Source organism: Condylostylus longicornis, unplaced genomic scaffold, assembly GCF_029603195.1.
Source record: "Condylostylus longicornis isolate FDR11 unplaced genomic scaffold, ASM2960319v2 ptg000055l, whole genome shotgun sequence".
Lineage (NCBI taxonomy): Eukaryota > Metazoa > Arthropoda > Insecta > Diptera > Dolichopodidae > Condylostylus > Condylostylus longicornis.
In genome coordinates, this window is record NW_026578024.1 from 2,154,895 (window position 1) to 2,176,442 (window position 21,548).

At 24.2% G+C, this 21,548-nt stretch overlaps 2 protein-coding genes across 2 annotated transcripts in view; one reads left to right on the top strand and one right to left on the bottom strand.

Annotated features, from left to right (window-relative positions):
• LOC129611994 (corticotropin-releasing factor-binding protein) overlaps positions 1-10,859 on the top strand; it is a 45,223-nt gene extending 34,364 nt beyond the window's left edge. The window contains exons 2-8 of the mRNA XM_055525434.1: positions 1,640-1,706; positions 5,949-6,148; positions 6,256-6,362; positions 6,425-6,543; positions 6,617-6,771; positions 8,507-8,609; positions 10,125-10,859. Coding sequence (XP_055381409.1) covers positions 1,640-1,706; positions 5,949-6,148; positions 6,256-6,362; positions 6,425-6,543; positions 6,617-6,771; positions 8,507-8,609; positions 10,125-10,264 — 891 coding nt within the window. The 3' untranslated portion in view covers positions 10,265-10,859. The remainder of the gene's footprint in view (positions 1-1,639; positions 1,707-5,948; positions 6,149-6,255; positions 6,363-6,424; positions 6,544-6,616; positions 6,772-8,506; positions 8,610-10,124) is intronic.
• Positions 10,860-14,644: 3,785 nt separating this feature from the next.
• Positions 14,645-19,718, bottom strand: LOC129611700 (sphingomyelin phosphodiesterase-like). The gene is made up of 6 exons (XM_055524975.1): positions 19,456-19,718; positions 16,674-16,822; positions 15,828-16,606; positions 15,214-15,757; positions 14,962-15,144; positions 14,645-14,898 (listed from the first exon to the last, which is right to left on the bottom strand). The coding sequence occupies exons 1-6, from the start codon at positions 19,550-19,552 to the stop codon at positions 14,731-14,733; spliced, it is 1,920 nt and encodes a 639-aa protein (XP_055380950.1). The 5' UTR covers positions 19,553-19,718; the 3' UTR covers positions 14,645-14,730.
• Positions 19,719-21,548: the final 1,830 nt, after the last annotated feature.

Here is a 21,548-nt window from a genome sequence, read left to right on the forward strand (position 1 = left end):
TAAGTTTGTAAGTCTTATTCGAACTTTTCCTGGAAAAGGGGGGATAAATGCTCTTATTTTATCGCTAGGAATATGAAAAACTGTGTAATTTTGGAATTTTAAATTAAAACTAATTTTAATGGAAAACGAAATTCTCTAAAGCCACAAATTATTATGAATGTAAGAACAATATTTAATTATTTAACCTACTAGAGTCAAATTTTTCTATTTTAGAATTTTTATTTATAAAAACAAGAAAAGAAAAACAAAATAATTGGAATTTGAAAAAATTTGTGGATTAGTAAGAGAATTTCCTAGAAATTTTAGGACATAAAAGATTTATTGAGGTTTTAATGAAGTTCAAAAAAAATTCTATTCAAATTTTATATTCTTTAAAAATAGTATAAACCCACGTTCTTGTTAATATTAAGTATTTATATTTAAATATAGAATACCAATATAAAATAATAAATTTACAGTCCATTTAATTGTGCAAACCAAAATACAAATATATACGAAAATGTATTGCAAAATTTTGGTCTTATCCATGACCTTTTACTAGCATTTTTATTTTAATTTATTGAAAATATTTAAAAAAATTTGATATAAATTGCAGACAACCGACCGCAATTTGTATTTAGAAATCCTTCACAAACACAACTCAAATATTTATTTCAAGAAATTTAAAACATGAAAATACATCTGGCTCCATATAAAATCTTGGTTTCCGGCTCTTGACATACTCAAAATATTAGTTCTCATTAAAATTTGAGTCGAAATCATCTCAGCCGATATTGAGATATTTGAGTAGCCAAAGAAATAGACAGATTGACAAAAGACAGCTCTTCAAAAATATTTTATTAAGTTTTTCTACTATTGAAATTTGCACTTCTACCGAAAGTTTGACTTACGAAATTTGATGTCATCATAAATGACGTCCCTGATCTCATGAAATGCATATGGCAATATTATTCACAGAGAAAATTTGTTCTTAATTTTATTATATTTTGAATTATATGAGATTTATTTATTTGTTATGTAACAAGTTAATTAAATTCGCTATATATAAATTTAATTAACCCAAAAGAAAAATATGAAAAACCCTACAATTTCAATGAATTTATAATAGAGTAAAAAGTAAAAAATTCCATATAATCCGCTTATGTCACTGTTCTGTTAAAAATAGTGTGCTTGTTGTGGTTAATTAAATACCATTGAATTTTTTTTAAATCAATTAATAATAATTATTTCGAAAATTTATTTATGGTTAAACTCCTTCATTTCTTTTATAACTACGTTCTTATTTCTCCTATTGTGAACTTATTCTTAATTTATATTTATCTTAAAATTTATAAGAATTTCATATTAAAATTTTGTATTTTAAAGAAGAATTAAAACAATTATAACTCACATATCAAATTCCATATTTCATGGAAAATATTTAATTTAATAATGACTGTGAAATTTTATAAGTATATAAGAAAATTTCATTATGGTATTAAAATTTAAATGATGAGTTCGTATGAGTATATTTTGGGTACCGAAAATCATATTGTAAAGAATTAATTTTTATTCAATAATTTTATAAGCAAAGAATAAATTTCCCTTTCTTTTAATAATTTCTTATTTTTTATTATTTTTATTTTTGTTTTTCTTACAGGCATGGCCTACAGTAAAAAATCCTTTTGAATTGATAACTCCTCCACACAAAGTACAAACAATATCAGGTAAATAAAATTATTGGACAAATTTATAAAATATTTTATACAAATGATGACCATAAATGATGAATGATCAATCATTGAATTTCGATGAATTGACTTCCACGTAATAACTTTATTTATAAGGTTTCATGAATAACGTAAATGTCGGAAAATATTTTAATATGTTTGTGAATAATATTGAAAAAAAATACAAATAAGTTTATTTGCTGTTTGCTATACAATAAATATAGTCAGAATGATTGATTTCGAATTAAACAAAGAGTTCAAAGCAAATTAAATAATTACGCCTATAGGTATAGCAAAATAAGATTTTTAAAAATTGGTGACATTATTAAACAAAAATAGCGTTTACTTCAAGAACTGTTAATAAAGAACTCATAAATAAAGATTAAAATTTTCTTAAAAATTAAAGAAATTACTTCAATTAAGCAGTTCAAAAGAAACTCCCAGACTTGTTTAAATTTTTTTACAATTTCAAAATTAGTTGTTTTCAGAAGAAAAAGAGTTACCAAAGAGTGGGAAAAATATTACCAGACTAGTGGAATGTTGTAGAACTAAATTGCTCATTATGTTTTCAAAAACATAAGGTTTAAATAATTTTTGCCCCACTAATTTTTTTTCCATTCGAATATTTGAATTTGTGTTAAAGTTCCACGTTACGTGCTCCTTTATTATTAATTTACCCAAATCAATTTGAATTTTCCTTATACAACAAAACCGGACGCTGACAGAATTTTAAACTTAAAACAATTTATAAAACAGAATTTAATTTGAAGTTCTCTTGAATTCTTGAATGAGCAGACGAATAAACAGCTGCTTGATATTCTTTAATTTATTATAGTATAATTCAATTATATTTTAACTAAGTACATAAATTATTTCATTCTTTAATAATCCGATTATACACAATATTAGAAAAAAGTTTTAAACTTAAATAATAAAATCTTAACGTATAATTTCAAGATAATTGAAACATAACACCTTCGGGACATAAAATAATCCTATAAATGTATATTTTATATAAAATTATTGGTCAAATACTGAATATAAAGCAATTAAGTAATATAGAAAACGTTTCTAATTAAAAAACTTAATTTGCCTTTATTGTGAATTCAAAATAATTTTAGAAAATTCTTCATTTGTTATAAGTGCATTTAGAACAAATTCTGCAAAATGTTGAAAATTTTATTGAAATTTTATTTAAAATATATTTGAAGAATATTAAATTCTATTATGTCAGTTTGTTAAATATTAGGAATTCAATTAACACATCACATAGTAGCAATAGTTGAAATTAGAAAAGAATTAATATTGGAATTAAAAGAAATTCCTTTTGGATTAAAAGGATGCTTTTATATTTCGTAAGAGTCATTATTAAAATCTGGGATTTTCTACGAAAACATTTTAAAAATTCTAAATGTAAATATCTTAAACAAATATGACGTTGGTGTTGTTGACATATTTTAACTTATCCGTTACTATAAATTTTTTTTTTTTTAATTTTTCTTATAGAGGTCGTGAACTTGACATTCTTTAAAATGTAGTGTTTTTTTTAGGTTTTTGGCACACAATTCAATTAGTGTCAACATAAAATTGTTTAATGAGTGAATGTCTTATATAAAAAACTGATAAAATAAATTTGCAATGAGCAAAAGTATTGAACTCTGTTAATTTTCAAAGAAAAAAGTTGTTAGAAAATTAAAAATTTAATTCAATTTTTGTATATTTGAGATTTGTGAAAAAAACAAGGTGACAATGCACCTCAAACCGACGAAGTGATGCGGAACAAGAAGAGGTGTGTGAGTTACTCTCTTCGCTAGCACGTGAGCTCTTTCAATCTTCTTTCTACTCCAATTTATTGGTTTAAGCTTTTCCATTGCCGCATCCGGCCAGGTTCTCATGGCCCCGGAATGCAAATGCATGCGAGCTTTTACAGCTGTTTCAGACATGTGGCATTGAGGGTAGATCGTAAACCTATACCATAGCCGCATAAGTTAGGAGTGGTACCACTGTCATGGTTCATATCCGAAAAAAGAATTTGCTCTCAAGTATAAACTCTAGGCCTTTGTCTTTGCTTCAATTTGTTCTCCATGTATATGAACTATCCACATAGATGTCTAATCTCTCTTCTTCTGCACTCCTGTTGTATTGCACGGATTTAGTCGGGGCCCTACCGTGGTACATAACCCCTGTGTCAATTTCAAAAAAATTCCAAAAAAAATCTTGTGTTTCTGCGTGTTCCTTAAAAATTATACGTATATGAAGTTTGTTTACAAGTTGAATTTGATTAAGCATTTGACCTTTTAGTGACGTAGGAAACCTCTTGAAATTTTTTATCTGATATGAAGAAGTAAAATAGCAAAGTCAATAAAATTATAAAATTTTTTATTATTTTATTACTGGTTATTGATATTTGCCTTATCATAACAGTGGACCAACAAACCTATACGTTACTATAATAAATATAAAACCATACAAAATAAATATTATTTTTCAAAGTGAGCAAATAAATGGAAATGAATTTTTTAGGAAAGAATTCATATTCCAAAAAAATATAAGTAAGTAAGTGATGAGAAATGCAAATGAATTTATTGAAATAAAAGTAAATAAAATCTTGAAATTAGATTTTGTTTTTGTGATATTTTGGGGAACAGTTATGATTTACCGTTCACTTTGTTCTTTAAAAATGTTGAGAAAAATGTTTTAACTTTCTAACTTTGTGATCGACAATTGCTTTTTGCCCTTCTTTCAATACTAAAATTTGATAGCCGCCGAATATTTGACCAATTTCAATGTTTTTAAATTTTATCGGGTCGACATCTTTTGTTATGGAATAAAATGATGGGTAAAATTGAAAAACTATGTATAATGTTAAAATTATGTGACGACTTACTAAAAATCTAGAAATTGTATTCCGTTCAAACTCTACTCAACTTAACAAATTGAACATGAAATTAACCTGAATTCGTTCATAAGGTAAAACATTGAAGATAATGGTCACTTTATGTATTTTTATTACTTCTCTAGAAAAATATTTTGCAAGCGAGAAGACTGAAATTTTCTTGACTTTTGCCTATCTAAAATTTACTTCCGTCCTTCAAATAATTTCTGAATTACGAGAATTACTTTAGTGTACGTCATTTTTCTTTTATTATTGTGTGCGTAATTCTTTTGAAATTTCAAAGAAAATTTAATACAAAAATTATAAAAGAATTTTTTGTGAAAACAAAAACATGATGATTTTCTACAGAAAATAAGTTCAATTTAATGAAGTAACCCCAAGTTTTTAATTTTCTTATTTTTTCATAATAAATCTACTACAACTATTCGAACTCTCAAACTATATGGTTTCAAATCACCGTTCTGCTTTTTTTAAAAGTCGGCAATTATTCCTCTGAGACAAAATTTTTCTTACAAAAATTTTTCTTTATGTGTAGTTCAGGAGAAAAAGGAGGAAGTCTTTTCTCTATAAAACATATTTAAGAATACGTAGAAGAGAGAATATTAAAAATTTAAAAGGAAGAAATTATAATTCTGTTAAGGTTTTGGTTAAACGAAAGTTGAAAATATTTTATTTAGCCTACATATTAAAATTTTGCGAGAGCATAGAGAGGACCCTTTTTTAAGTAGAAGAAGATTAAATTTTTGTGTTTAAAGATTAAAATTTTTAATATATTTTGAAAAATAATTTTTGGTTTTCAATAATTTCATAGGAATGAGGAAAGGAAAACGAAATCATCATATTAAATTTAATAAACAATTATTGGATTAGATGAAAAACAAAGATTTAGTGAACAAATTTATGAAATTTTGATAGGAAAATTACTGAAATTCAATGACCTGGGTTAATTTAAAAGACATGTTTAATAAGATTTTCATATTGGGTTTGGGTTTTTTTGTAAAATTAATAAAATCAAATTGAAATTTATCAATAGAAATAGAATTTTATCAAACCTTTTTAGGTTCAATATTGAAAATTTTGGAATCATAAAATTCTCAATAATTCCCATAATTATGACACTTGTAATATGAAATACCATACTTGTCCGGAAACAATATCAAACGAATTATATGCTATTGTGAATTTTAACGTTATTAAAGCTAATGCTAAAATATTTTATATTTTCACTAGAACTTTGTCCCGATTTGAAACTTATTTCGTGGCTCAATTATGCATACACATTTTTCACAAACTTTCTTACTATTTATAAATTATGATATTCTTCTTTTCTTTCAATAATCTAGACTGTATGCATGTGGCATCAGAACAAGGAGATTATATGTTTAAAAAAATACCCCATATTAAAACAACAAAAGACAATGTCATTGATATTGGAAATCCCATGGAAGTTTGCGGTCTATATATTGTTAGTGAACCAGATACTGTAATTGAAATAACATTAAAACATTTTGATATAAATTGTGAAGCTGGTGGACTAATGGCTGTAAGTACATTATAAAAAATTTTAATATAAAAGAACTTACATATATCGTATATGCAAATAGTACGCAAACAATTTTAAATTTAATCTTCTTATATTTTTTCCAAAAGTTTGTTGATGGATGGGAATTAAATGGTGAATATTTTCCATCAGTAAGAGATCATCATCATACTATAGAAGAACGTACTATTGAATTCTGTAATGATTATAGTCAATGGTATAGAATTTAATTAAATATTAGTTAATTACTATTGAAATTTATTTGGTATATTATTGTAGGCCACAAATATCACATAAGAAATTCTTTAGATCTAGTCAAAATGCAGCATTACTTCAATACAGAATACCATTAAGAGGATCATTTATAGCAAATGTAAGATTTCGTAAAATAGCTGAACGTAAGTGTTAATATTTTGCCTTTTAAACAAAAATTATAATTTAATATTAAAAATTAAATTTTTTTTTGAAAAGCTTGTAATATTATGGTGCAAGACACAGCATCATTTTATTCACTAAATAATTATGGACACCAGAGGAATTGTACGTTAACAGCATTATTTCCAGCAGTAATATCAATTATAAATATTAAAGTTGGTGAAAGAATGGATGATAAAGTAAATTATGAGGTAAGTGCATGAGCGAATGAGAATTTTTTCTCATCAAATAATAAAATATTAGGGTTATTAGAAATTTTGTGTTTGAAAATTTCATTACATCTTTGTATAAAAGACCTTTCTTTCGCAAATATTCAATTTATTCGATCAGAAAATCCGAAAACTTAACAAATAATTTTTGTATAACGAAATATCAATTGGAATAATGTATATAAAATTATAATAACTTTTTTTTATTTAAATCTGAAAATTATTCATTTGCTTCAAATTCATTCATTCATTTAATTTTTTTTTTCTTTTCCTTTTCCTTAAATCCTTATCAAAAGTATTACAGCCTTCATGAAAATAAAATAAGTAATGAAAACGAAAATACAAAAAAAAACAAAACAGATTGCATAAATCACAGGCGTAAAACTTGAGTTAAATCGTACGATAAAGGATGTTAACATGAAAGAAAAAGATTAAGCAATTGAAAGTCATTTTTAATTGATGAAAAATCCCCCAATTGTTAAAACTTAAATTCGAATCTTTTATGAGTTTTCTTTAAAAGTTTCTTTTACTTAAAAATAAAAATAAAAAACCTTTAAGAATTTTTAGAATTTTTTTATATTGCGCCAAGATTTTAGTGCATTAAAGAAAGGTTTATTCAATAAAAGTTAAGGATTATTTTTGTTTAACCTTTCCAAGTACGTTTATTTTCCAGAAAAAACTTCAGAGCAATAATTTAAATAAAAAAATTATGAAAAGTTGGAGTTTGCAAAACAAATTTTCGCAATCATAAACAAAATGAAGGTCAGTAGATACTATTACCTTCTAAACGTGTGTGACTTTACGAAACGTTGTATGAAACAAAAATTCAAAGGTTCATTGCTGTAAAGTAAAGCCAGATATAAGTGAAAGATGTAATTCAATACTATAATAAAAATCAATAAAAGAAGCCCCAGCTAATTGATATTGAAAATTTACTTTACAAAATTATTACAGATAGAAGATCTTAAATAAGCAACACTTAAATTTATGTGGAGTGTTCAAGCTTACATAGAATTAGAATAACTTATGGAAATTTTAATTTTTTCCCAAATTATTCCAAATTTCTATAAAACTTCATCTTTGACGTTAAATAAATTTCTTTTAACAAAATTATAGTATACAAACTCAATGTTTCATTCACTTCATATTAAAAATATTTAAGGGTTAAAAACATTCTAAGACGAAATTTATTATCCTTATAGTACAATCCATTAAAGTAGCAATGAACGTAACATTATGGTAGTTCCCCTTTCTCAGTATCTCTCTAATATCCTTCCTTATTTCATATCTAGTCTTGAACTAATACTAAATTCTCTTTATCTCAGTATATTTCATGTATTTCTCATTAAACATCCTTTTCAAGAAATCCTTTAAAAAATTTTCCTTATCATTATCGATTACCGTTTTCATCATTACATCCATTTTTATTCTTAAATTTGCCTGTTGTATTTTTTTATTTTCAAATTAAATTTTCCTCAAACATAACAATAACAAGGTATGCATATTGTATAAATATATTTGTTTATTTGTTTTTGTGTCCCAATATAAACCTGAAAAATTTATTTTTAAGAATTTTTTTTTTTTGAAAAATTAAATAAAATTCAATTTCTATGTTAAAAAGTGAACTTCTAAAGAAATATATATGTATATATATACAAATGTATGTCTGTGTATACATTGAACATAACATATTTATTTTTCATTTTCAAATGTATAGTGTACAACGTCTCCAGATCATTTGGAAATTGGTGGTTCACCAGGTTTAGAATCATTCGGTATGGAAAAGTCAAGTGATGTATGTGGGTTCTCGGAGCAACAAGGTAAATAATAGAGTTATTTTGTCATGACTCTATGTCACTTGACATAATATTTAGTGGATTTAGTAAAGATTCACGTCAGGTTAATTAATTGTTATTCGAAAATGCAAAATAGTATAACTTGCTTTATTTAAATAGTGATTGTAATTTGGTTAGTTCATTCTTCAATCGGAACACCTTGTCAGAAATTCCAATAGGATTATTGATTTTTCTACTTACTTAAGGATTTATTGGTTGTAAATCAAATAATTCTTTAAGAGTTTTAAGTTTATTTTTTCCATTTTAATTATTGGCTATTCTACTGTGATTTTCTTTAATTTTATTCATCAATTTTATAATAAAAAAATTAAGAACTTTTTAATTATTTAATAATGAAAATAACCTTAATAAAGTTCAATTTAAATACGTTCCTTTTTTTGTTTATTTTATTTAAGGCTTAAAAAAATTCTTTAATAACAGGAAAATCGATTTTTTTTTGCGTCAAAATAAATTAAATTTCAAGCGTTATAATTGTATACAAAAAGTATAATTTTTTATTGAATCCTTTCATGATTTCGGCAATAAATAAACATTTTAAATAATTTTTTTTTATATTTTTGAACACCCTCGAAGTCTTAGCTTTTGATTTAGAAAAGTATTCCTATATGTATATATATATGTATGTATGTATATTTATTCATATATAGTGGATGAAAATATTGACTTTGTAAATATTATTCTTTCGCTTGGCGACTGCTCTTTTATTACGTAAAATTTTTAATAGAGGAAGAGGTTTTAAAACATTTGCTATGGTACACATTTTAACTAACTTTTCTTACAAGTGTTTTACCAAAAATTTATTAAGCAGATGATGAAAGATTATAAGAATCTGTTAACAAACTCATTTATAAATTTAAATCAATTTTTGTTAGTGTTTGATCTCAGTTGTGCTAATACAGAATTAGTTTCTTAAAAAGTAGGACAGTAATTAATGCTTTTGAGAAAAAACTGACTGAGTCGAAGTTAAAATTTATTTTCGATGAAAATTGAGGTTTTTTTCTGTTGGGTTAAGGTCAATAGGTTTAGAGAATAAAATTCAAATTCTAAGGTTATTTAGCATATCACAGAAATTATTACGTCATTATTGCTTAAGCAAACGTTTACGAAAACGTGAAGAACAGATATTAATGCAAAACTTTTAATACGTGGGTTATAAGACACATATGAGAACTGTTATACATAGTTCAATTCCACGTCAACAGTAAATGCATTATGCAACCCCAAATGTCGCAAGAAAATATTAAATATCTGCCGCTTAGTTTCGTTGATATATTTTTATACAAAATAACATTATTAAACTGTTATTAAGTTTTAAAATAACTAATATTCTAACAAATATAGAATAATAATGTTTTTAATTTCATCAGTTTAAAATTATATGAAAGATATTCAAAACTTCAATCAAACATAATTATTTTAATAATTTTAAATTAATTTTTTTTATGCTTCTAATCGACGAACATTTTCATATTTTTAAAGGACCAGAACAAGCAATATTTTGTGGAATAACATCTGTTCGATTAGTTTCGAGTGGCAAGCATAGAAATAAAGCAGCTCTGATGGTCAGACAAGCAGATGAAAATGATTTGGAAATTGCAACATTGGTCTGTCCATTGTAAATTAATATAAACTTTTTTTTAATTTTATTATTTTTTTATTTTAAAAATTATTAATTGAAAAAAGAAAATTAAAGCTAAAACAGAATAAAATAAATATAAAGGAAAAAAAAGACAAAAATAAATTTTAGAAAAAAAAAATACCAAATGAATAACAAACACACTTTTTTTTTGTTTATCAAATTTTAGCATTATTTTTTTTTTTAAATTTAATTCGGATTTAATGAAATTTATAAAAAGAGAGAACTTAATTTATTATTTTATATTCAAAAAAAAAATGCCGACATACTGAGAGAAATGAAAACACAAAACCTGTCAAAATTTTATGAAATGACAACAACATTCCTAAAAATACAAACTCCAATTTTATTTTTCAAAATTCTACATTGAGTAAGTTTACATCGATTATTTATCGATATAATCGATAGATGTACAATACATACATATTTCAATATGAGTTTTATTAAACACAAGTGTACACAAGTAATTTTTGTTTTCATTTCATGTCTGCGTACTTGAACTTTAAAACTGAATTTGACATTCATAGTTTAGTTTCAAATTGTATCAAAATTTTAATTTGTATCGAAGAGATTTTTTTTTAACTAAACAAGCGTACAAATGAGTACATATTCTCATTTAATTTTAATCTTAATTAAAATTTTAAAGATGACATAATAATTGCATTATTTTTAATTATATTATACATAAATACATAAAAATGGACTTTTAATATAAATTTAGGGTGATTAACTTTCCTTAGATAAACACCTTAAAAATCTTGTCAATTAATTTACAAAGATTATTTTAAGAAAATATCAAATTAATTCAATTCTGTTATAATAATAATAATACTTATATGACTACTATTGTGAATGAGTTGAATACCAAAAAAAATTATGGTGAACTGTCCCATATATGCAAAAATTATATGAAATTCCAGTAATTGATCAATCTAATGTGTAAGCATATTTATAATATTAAAAAAAATGTTTATAATTTTTATTTCCTCCAATTAATTTTAATATATAAAAAAAATATTATGAATATACTGCGCTAGCGCTTTTTCCCTAAAATGGGCTTAAGACTGCTTGAATTTATAAAAGTGTATATTTTTACATTTATTATCATGCCATTCACATAAGTGTGGAGAGAAATCACTTTTTGTTATAATAAAAAAATTTTGTGTAATAATTTTGATATTTAAATTAAAATATGAAAGAAGAAACTATTGTACTCACTGCAAAAATCTTAAATTCAGCACTGCAATATCAAATTATGAACTTCATTGTACTTCACTTAATATAGGTTAAAATAAAATTATCACACATTATTATTAAATAATATATTTAATAATATATTGTAGAACATATTTTAATATTTTTATAAAAAAAAAATTAATATAAATTTTTATTTTAATTTATGTTACACTAAATTTTCTTTTTCATATTATTCTAAAATACTGGAATCATTCAAATCATATACTAATGTTAATAATTTAAAAACTATAAAGGATAATTATAATTAATGTATGTAAAATATTATAAAATTAAAAAACAAAAAAAAATCCAAAAAAAAGAAGAAAATTATTTCAAAAATATTAAAAATAAAGTTAAAAAAAATGTGAAAAGTCTTTAGAATTTTAGAAAGAGAAATAATATAATTATATATACATTAAATATATTTGTGAATATTAAAATAATGTTTAAAAAAAATTTTGAGTTTTTATTTTATTTGACAAAATATTTTAAATTCATTCATGCAACCTTACAGTAAACTTTTATAATTTTATAAATTATGAATTCACTTACCCATGTTTTCCAAATAAAACTGGATCGGTAGTTGTGTAGATCGGTAGTAATTACAATAGTTTTTTAAGTGTAAGCATTAATATTATTAATGAAACTTTCAATGTGTATAGAACATCAAATGAGATGAGACAGATGCATAAGTAACTTTTCACTGAATTTACAAAATGCTGTATAAACTAAATGCACACAAAAAAAATAAACACTTATATCATACTAGTGATTTTAAATTAAACTTCATTTAAACTTAAAAAAATTCAAAAATATTTAAAGTTCATGGCTAGGTACACTTTCGTTCTCATGTCTTCTTCAAATTTATGGGTATATGTTTCGTTAAATGTTCATTACAGATCGTAAAAGTATATCGATTTCTTCGAGATGACTTCCAATAAAAATACTTAATTCGATTACAAAACTGTGTTTAATTAGAAATTGCATTTTATTACAGGAATTTTATTTAAAATGGTAGAAATAACATAGGTTTCGAAAATGTGATCTATTTGATTAACTTAAAAAAAATTACCAAAAATTTTTTTATTGGTTTAAAAAGTAAATCAATTTTTGTATAGCAAAACAAATTCTTCATATTCAAAACAAGAATTTGTAATATACAAATTTCAAATTGCATTATTTTGCACTATAGTGTGTAAGTTTCGGCCTTAGTTAATTATGGATAATCTCTGTTATGCTTAGCATATTCTAAATATTTTGTGTTAATATTAACTATGAGTAGGCATCTAATATTCTAATGTTCAATTTACATAAATGCCAATATCTGCCAATATCATGAAAGTAAAACTGAGAATAAAAGTGTGAGAAAAATCAAATATCGTAAGAACTGCCTATTTCAGTATTGCCTATATCATCTGCCTATTAATCATTAAATTCTAATGAGAGAACCCATTCCCGTTGATAAATATAATTTCTAATACTCATTATTATATTTATTATATATTTTATTATATTTTATATCATAATGAACTTGAATCATTAATTTTTACATTGGGAATCGTTCAAGTTTAAGTACGTAATCTTTATACTTTGAATACATGCGAATGCATTTTACCTTATTTGCATATTACCAGCATTTAAAAATTTACAAATGTGAAAAAATATTTGATAATAAAATTGTAAAATAGGTGAAGTTTAAATTCCGGAAAAGTTTAAATTCCGTTAAATAAAAAAAATATTATTAGACTACGATGAAACATTTGACATTCTACATATTATGTCATTCATAAAAAAATTTTTCAATATTTACATTAGAAATTTTATTAAGGACCTGAACCTGAAAAATTATTTTAACTTCTTATCATATAAACCACAATGTTATATTTAAAAAATTAATCTATTTAATAAATAAATAAAAATAAAAATTAAATATAGTATTTATTAGAAATTTAAAATAAAAATATTTGGTTAAATTGCTTCTTGTTATGAATGTGGTAAACGGCTAGCTTTTTGTGTTCTAAATATAAGTTCCAATATTAATTGCCATGTTTTTAAATAAGCTTTGATTTCACGAATTAATTTTTTAATAATACTGTTGCCATCAACCTAAATTTTTTATATAAAAAATTTTAATATATTAATTAGATCAAAAATTTTATGAAACCTAAAATGAAAATTGTAAACCTGTGCAAATATAATTAACAGTTAAATTATTATATTTTGTTACAACATTTATCAAAATTGATATTGCCCCAAACGTTCCATTTCAGTTTTGGTAGTCACAAAATTTCATATTATTTGCAACTAATTGGTTGGAAAGCAAAAAATAAAACAAGTGTTAGTTACAAGAGGTTGTTAATTAACATTTTGTTTTTGTTAAACAACTTCAATGCAGAGCCATGTTGCTAGTTCGAACTGATCATCTCTCTTTCTTTAAGGAAATTCCAACACGTCATGATTTGTATTTAAATAAATTAAAACTTTTATTTAAACCTGAAAAGGTTATTCTCAGTCTCTTATAATAAAGAACGCCCTTGACCATATTTTATTCTGTTTTAATTTTATTCTGTAATTTTCCTAGAAATGTAGCGCCGGACTACAAAATTAAACAGTATTCTTAGTATTGACCTTAATATTTACATACCGAAAAATTAAATTCAGCATGTGGTTAATATTAATTATCAAGTTAAAGTACAGAATTTTTACATAATTTGAAATTAAAATTGCATTGAAGTTATCTTTGAGCGAAAGATAACAAGGTTGCGTATAAAACAGTGGTTACTGACTGAATTAAAATAAAAATAGTTGAATTTGATTATCACACTGTGAATTGCTTTAAATTATTTACACTTTAAAAAACTTAAAGTACATTTTTTGGAAAATGAAATATTTTGACACTTAGAAATTTCGTGCGCATAACTCCAATTTGTGAACTTAAACGAAAATATTAAAGTTGTTGCCTACACCCTGGTGAATATACGAATAATACTTTCTTGGCTAGAATAATTATTAAGTTAAAAATTTCTAAATACCAAAACCAATTAAACTTAATGTTAGTTAAATCTTAAATAGTTAGATGTGAACAAAAATTAAGAAACAATATTAAATAAGTATGTGCAGCTATAAATTAACATTAAACAGTCTTTTACATTTTATTTTCATAAAACAAAAATAATATAAAAATCTCATAACCAAAAGTCCTACAAAAAAACTTTAAACTTCATGACCAACCGTTTCAAAGAATTTCTTTTGTAGTTCTTCGCATCGTTTTAAATCATTTGATTGTGTGGTTGCAGCTTCACATAATTCTTTAGCTAAACATGTTTCATCACAACCTTTTTCTAATGTCGGAGTTCCTAGTTTATATTTGAATTCCCAATACTTAAAAATAAAATTTCAATTCTCAATTATCTTCTTAAAAAAAATATTTTATAAAATATTTACTTTTTTCAAAAGGTCTGGCTCTTGAGTGAATCTGTCCAAAAGAGCATCCAATGAAGCTGGACTTAAATTTTCTATTCCAAAATCTTTTTTAAAATCATATTCTAAGTACCATACAGGGCTCTTATCAGGATTTGCATTTGCTTCAGTTAAATTGAAAATATATGTTTCATGTTCAACGATTTGCTATTCAAATATTAATAAATTAAACTTAAAATCGCAAAGGTTCCTTAAAAATTTCAATTTTGTACTTACATAAGTTTTTGTTTCTGCTTCATAAATTCTATAATTTGGATTAACAAAACTAAATGGTGTTAAACTGCCACCATTCCATTGAACCCCAATTGGTGTTTTAGAATCTGACATTGAATAGAAAACACTAAATTCATCTTTATGTGTATGTCCGTTAAATACACCACTTATAATAGGACTGAAACGTTCAATAACACGACGGAATTCTCGAGCCCATACATTTAATGTACTACCGGTACCGGCTGGTACATGTGCTAATATATGAACATATTCACCATCCTTTTCAGCTTGTAATAATGTCTTTTGTAAAAATTCTAATTGTTTACTAAGATATTCTGGATCATACCAAATCCACCAATTAAATGTATAAGCGTCATTATTATTTAATGTAATAACACGGAAACCTGGTCGTGGGGAATATGTATAATAACCAGCAATTTTAATTGTTTCTTGAGCTTCAGCTGGTAACCAAGTTGACCACTCATCAGCTAAATAATCATATAACCACTGTGTACTATGACGTTCTTTAACATTTGGTGGAGCAAATCTACAAAATAAAAGAAATTTTATGTGTTGAAAATTTTAAAATTTTGATTCAAAATATTTAGACTACGTACACATTCAAAGGTTGTGACTCATGATTTCCAATAGCTGGTAAAACTGGAATATTACCGAAAACTTCTTTTAATTTACCATAAACATCTTTCATTTCTTGTGTGTTATTAGGTTGGGATGTTGCCCATACAGCATGATGAATAATATCTCCAGTGTAATAAATTATATCAATATCTTTGTGTCTATCAGCAATTTGTTGTAAGGAATCAACATACATTTCCCATGGCACATCACAATCACGATAATCGCTCCAACGTCCAGCTAAATTTTCTTTTGGTGTTGAATTAACATCACTTGGATCTGCAATACAACACATTGGCTCTTCACAAACAGCCAATGCACCTTGACGATAATTTGGATCATAATGAACGTCAGTTAAATGTAAAATTTTGATTTTTTCATTTTGAGTGTACTCAGGAATTTCAGATTTTGGTTTAATAGCTACATCATTAGAAACTTTTGCTTTTGGTGCAATATTTAATTTCCAATTGAAATGATCACCAGGAGCTACACAAGCTGCACCTTGCAACATTGTACCACAAATTTGTTCAGCTGTTAGTTCCGGCCTTTGACGTATAATATGTATTATAATAGGCAAATTAAAATCGATCACTTTATCGCAGACATGTTTTGGTTCAATATTAACACGAACGCAAAAATCTTTTGCTATTTTATCAAGTGTTGGATCATAATCGTTATCTATATCTTCTTGACTTTGTGGATTTCTCGCCATTGGGAGTAATACATTGAATGCAGCTTTGCATACTGTACAGATGAATGTCTACAAAAAATAAAAATAACTTTAGTATATAAATAAATTCATATGTATGTATTAAAAAAATTTTTACCTGATCAATAATTGATAAATCCTGAACTTCTCTCCTTAAAATATCTTTTGAATGTATCAAAAGTCCAGTTATTGCCTTAAGTGTTTCACTTTCTACACCAGATTTAACATATTTCAAATATTCTTTTTCGAGAGCATCAGAAACACCATCTAGTTTATAAAATCAAAAGCAGAAAAAATAAATGTTTAAAAATTTATAAATTTGATTAGTCATAAGTGTGCACTACCGCCTTAACTACTTAATTAAAATTTTCAAAATTTAAAAATAATTCAATAAAATTTTTGATAACAATCACTTTAATCCTAAATATTTTGAAGTGCCTATACTTAATCCACTTGACAATTATAATTTAAATAATTGTACATAATATTTATAATGAAAAATAGTTCGGAAATCTACAGAAGAACCAAATTACGATTAATATTATAACAATATTATTTTATGAGGCTTATCTTTATAGATTCGTGTGGTATCTGGTTAATATTTTAATACCAATTACCTATATGAACGTAAATAAAGTAGCAGAATATCACGCTATATTAAAATTATTGTTAATTTATTTATAATTTTAAAGTATTTGAGAAATTTTGCGAAATTTTATTAAGATGATTTATTGGAGTTATTATAGAATTTAATTTCGCTGTCAATCATTGATAATGACATAGATGATAAGTAATTTTTGTTATCCTTGATAATGTGTTGCACGTTACTAGGCTTTCTAAATAGAAAAAAACGAATTAATACCTGGTGTGAAGCAATAATTGTAATAGAAGATATGAGAAAAAAGAATGTTTTGTACACTGTAACCTGAACAATTCGAGATATTGTTTTATAAAAGCTGTCATAAAAACTATTATTAAAATTATTAAAGTTAAATTTTGAAAGTTAGAAAATTTTTGCAATTCTTATATTTGAAGTTATACGTCTTTCCGAATTACGTCGAATTTTTCCAAAAATTTGCCGAATTCTCTAGAGCAATTGAAAATACGCCGTAGAACAAGAATACAGATACTTGTCAATAATATTTAAGACTTGTAAATTTATAATACCATATAATTGTAAATTTATAATACCCTATAGAGGCTTAGAATGTATACTAGTATAGTTCGTATGTACTTGTAATAACGCCACATTATAATCATTTCTGAAACTAAAGTAGATTTTCGGAAATGTTGAAAAAAATTATTTTAAGAACATATTATAGAACGAATTAGGTCATTCATCTGTAATACTTAAAATAAATACTTAAAAATCACGAGTTTCTTTTATGTTTAAGTAATACCGACACCACTCCGGATTAACACATTTACGAATTTAAAATCTTATCTCTTACTCCAGAATTTTCAGCACTAGAATTATATTATCTATACTGAGAACGCAATTTGTTAATATTTTTTTATTATGAAAAATTCAATTGGAAAATAAATAAAATTTTAGATGGCGAATTTTAAAATAGAATCAATTTAGGATTCGCGATTAATCGGCAAAGTAATGACACTTTCAAATATGAGATAGCTCATATACTCATATATAAAAGGAAATAAAATGATTTTTGAAAAAATATTTAATTCTATATTAATTATGGATAATAAATATTCCCTGGAGTACTTATGCATTTTTTGATAACGTGATATTATCAATGTTTATAAATAATGTAAATAAAAAATTTTCAAGTACATAAACAAAAATTGTAAATAAAAAAAACGTTCAGATTAAAAATATATTGTTAAGTTTTAGTAACCGTATGATAATTACCGTTATTTTTTATTTATAGTAAAAATATAAGAGATAATTTCTTTGACCTCTCTTTATCTTCGTTTTTAACTTTCTTCGAATTTCTTTTTGATTTGAATTAAAAATCGGGAATATGTATATTATATAATAATTATAATGACGAAAATTTTGGATTTTACATTTTACAGCATGCCATACAAGTTGTGTTCATTTACATATTTTCTATATTTTTCTGTATTTTTTAGCCATCAAATTTTGAAAATTTTGCTATTGATATAATTTAGGATTTTAAGGTATTAAGATGAGTTCAAATTGAAATTACAAATTTTCAACAAGCTTTGCAATATAAAAAATTTTAATTGATATTTATTATAATTATTCATACATAATTACAATTGGAATTCACTATTATAACTGAATAGAACAATAAAATAATGTATTTATTCCTGTTATGTAAATATTATAACTCTCTTTCACAATAAAGAGCATGTTAGCAAGAAAACAAAACGTGTAATGCATGCGCATTCTGAGCATAATTATTATGAATATATATATATATATATATATATATATATATATATGTATATATATATGTATATAATATTACACAAATATATTCGTAATAATTACCAAAAGATTATGAAGAAAGCCTTCTATCCAATTTAAAAGAAAATTTTAAAATATTTTGTGAATTATTGAAAAAATCTACCGACTTCATATTAAAAAGAATTGCACTGCAATATTTTGAGAAATAAAACATAACATTTTTCTTCTCATTTAGTTTCTACACATTTGAAAATTTTTAAAATTCGGAATAGAAGGTTTCCATTATTTTTCTCAAATAAAATATAATTTTTAATTTTTGCAGTATAACAATATTTTACTTTTTTTTATAAAAGTTTATCAGAAATTTATGTAAGTAATTGATGTGATCTTTACATGGCAACCAATTTAAAATATATTTTAAATAGAATTATTACACATTAAGAACACATGAATGTGATTATTATGTGAAAAATTAACAATTGTAAAAATATTGTAAACTCACTGGTCATATCAGTTAAGGCAGTTCTATATTGTCTTGATGTTGGTATTTGGGCCACACTAAACGCCAATAGGCCTATTAAGAATAAAACGCGAAACATTTTAAACAATTTTTTTTCTTTTTTTCTTTAAAAATAAACAAAAAACGAAAATTAGAAAAAAAAAATTAGCACTTTAAATTCACGTTTATTGTTTTTTGATTTTTTAATTTCAGCGCTTATATTTTTTATTTATGAAACACTTTCTAGTGCTACTACCTTTCAGCACTTTAATAATAAACTGTTAGAATTATTCACCTTTTAATCGTTCTTATATTTGTTCGAAAATACAAAAAACAAAAAAAAAAACAAGAAGACGACGAAAAATTGCGCACCTGCATTGTTTTCATAAGTGTGCTTTTATTCTATTTGTATACACACACACACAAATTTAATTTGCTAATTTTTGTTCTTATATTTCTCTTTTTTTTATATAAAAGAACGTTATTTTTTCTTTTAATCGCCAATATCATTATTGGTTTTATCACTAAAAATTTAAAGGCGAAAACTACAAAAGAAAATTATGATACGCGATTTTTTTATTTTCTTTTTCCTTTCTTTTTTATTTTTATTAATTTGTTTTTCTTTTTTATGGTATAAATCTTTTTTATTACTACTATGTTAAATTTTTTAATTCTTTCCCTAATAAATTTATTATATATAGTTATAAAAATAAAATAATTACCTACAGAAAGTTTGTTGGCCGGTGGCACCGGTGTGCTACCGGTAGGCAATAAACAAATTTTAATAAAATCGTTGATAATCTTTGATTTGACTCTGATATTTTAAAGTGCAAAGAGAAGAGTGAAAGTTTTTCAGTTCGAAAAAAATTGGCACTTTTAATTAGCAAAATGAAAATATAAACTGTTAACTATTAACACTTAACAACGGGAACTTTTTTCAAATCGTTATTAATTTAGCGCCTATTTTATTCTATGAGTTTATGTTTTATATTTAAAAAAGAATTACAAATTTGCAGATTATTTGGGGTTATGAAATGATATATCAGGACAAATCAGAGTAAAAAACAGTTTCTCAGTTTTTAGTAATCTCTTGATTGAATAAATTCATTCTATTTGTAAAGTTTGTGAATTAATATAAAATTTTTTATTGTTCCTAGTTGAGTAAGTGTAAAAAAAATAAACTACTAAATAAATTCGTGTAAGTTTTGTAAGTGTTATAAGCTAGAATTGATTTTCTTTATAGTTTAATCATACTATTTTTAATTTGCAGATTTAAATAGTAACGTTGCACATCTATTCTAATTAATAAGCATTACAAACATAAATTTTAATTTAAGATTTCCGTTCTTTTGTTGTCACTATGCTTTTTTTTTTCATTTTCATTTAAGTCTTGTAAAAACCTCATTATTTACTTTAAGTGGGTTTCTTATTCAAAAAAAAATTTAAGGCTTTTTGGCTATCAAACATTTTAAAAAGCTTTAATGAACGCTACTTAGTATTTAATATGAATGTGTGTATGTGGATCATACTTAAATGTAGATCTTTCAAAATAATTAAGAAATTAGTTGCTACATTATATGAAAATGTTTGGATATAAATGTAAATATTATAATTGTTGCTCTCATACGTTATGCAGTTGAGTAATATTAGCTCAAGCTTTAAAATTATAAAATTAAGATTTATTCTCCAAATACTACATACTTTATTAACTTTAATTTTTCAAATAAATGGACTTATTGTGTTTAAAAAATAAACTTAAAGTCTTCAATATTAATGAATTTGACTGAATCATTATTGAATTATCAAGCCCTGGAACTAGCTTTTACACACATTGTACAAAAAAATTCAAAAAAAACAAAATTCATTAGGATTTCCTTTAAGAAACTATTACGAAAGTTTGAAAAAAAAAAATAATGTAGAATTTATAAGACATTTTTAATGAAAACCGAACCTTCAAAAGTTATTAATATTAAATAAAAAATTAAAATATTTTTTTTTATAAAATCGGTAGATACAAATCTATTTTCTTAAAATACCTGCATTATTTACATATTTTCATGTTTGGAGTAATTAAATATCAGTTAATTTAATAACGT

Excerpts from the sequence above, each read along its gene's own strand:
- LOC129611700 (XM_055524975.1), bottom strand. The coding sequence starts at position 19,552 with ATGTTTCGCGTTTTATTCTTAATAGGCCTATTGGCGTTTAGTGTGGCC. Across the intron at positions 15,758-15,827 it reads GAGTCACAACCTTTGAATGT|ATTTGCTCCACCAAATGTTA; the intron begins GTACGTAGTCTA and ends TTTATTTTGTAG. Across the intron at positions 14,899-14,961 it reads AGCCAGACCTTTTGAAAAAA|TATTGGGAATTCAAATATAA; the intron begins GTAAATATTTTA and ends TTTATTTTTAAG.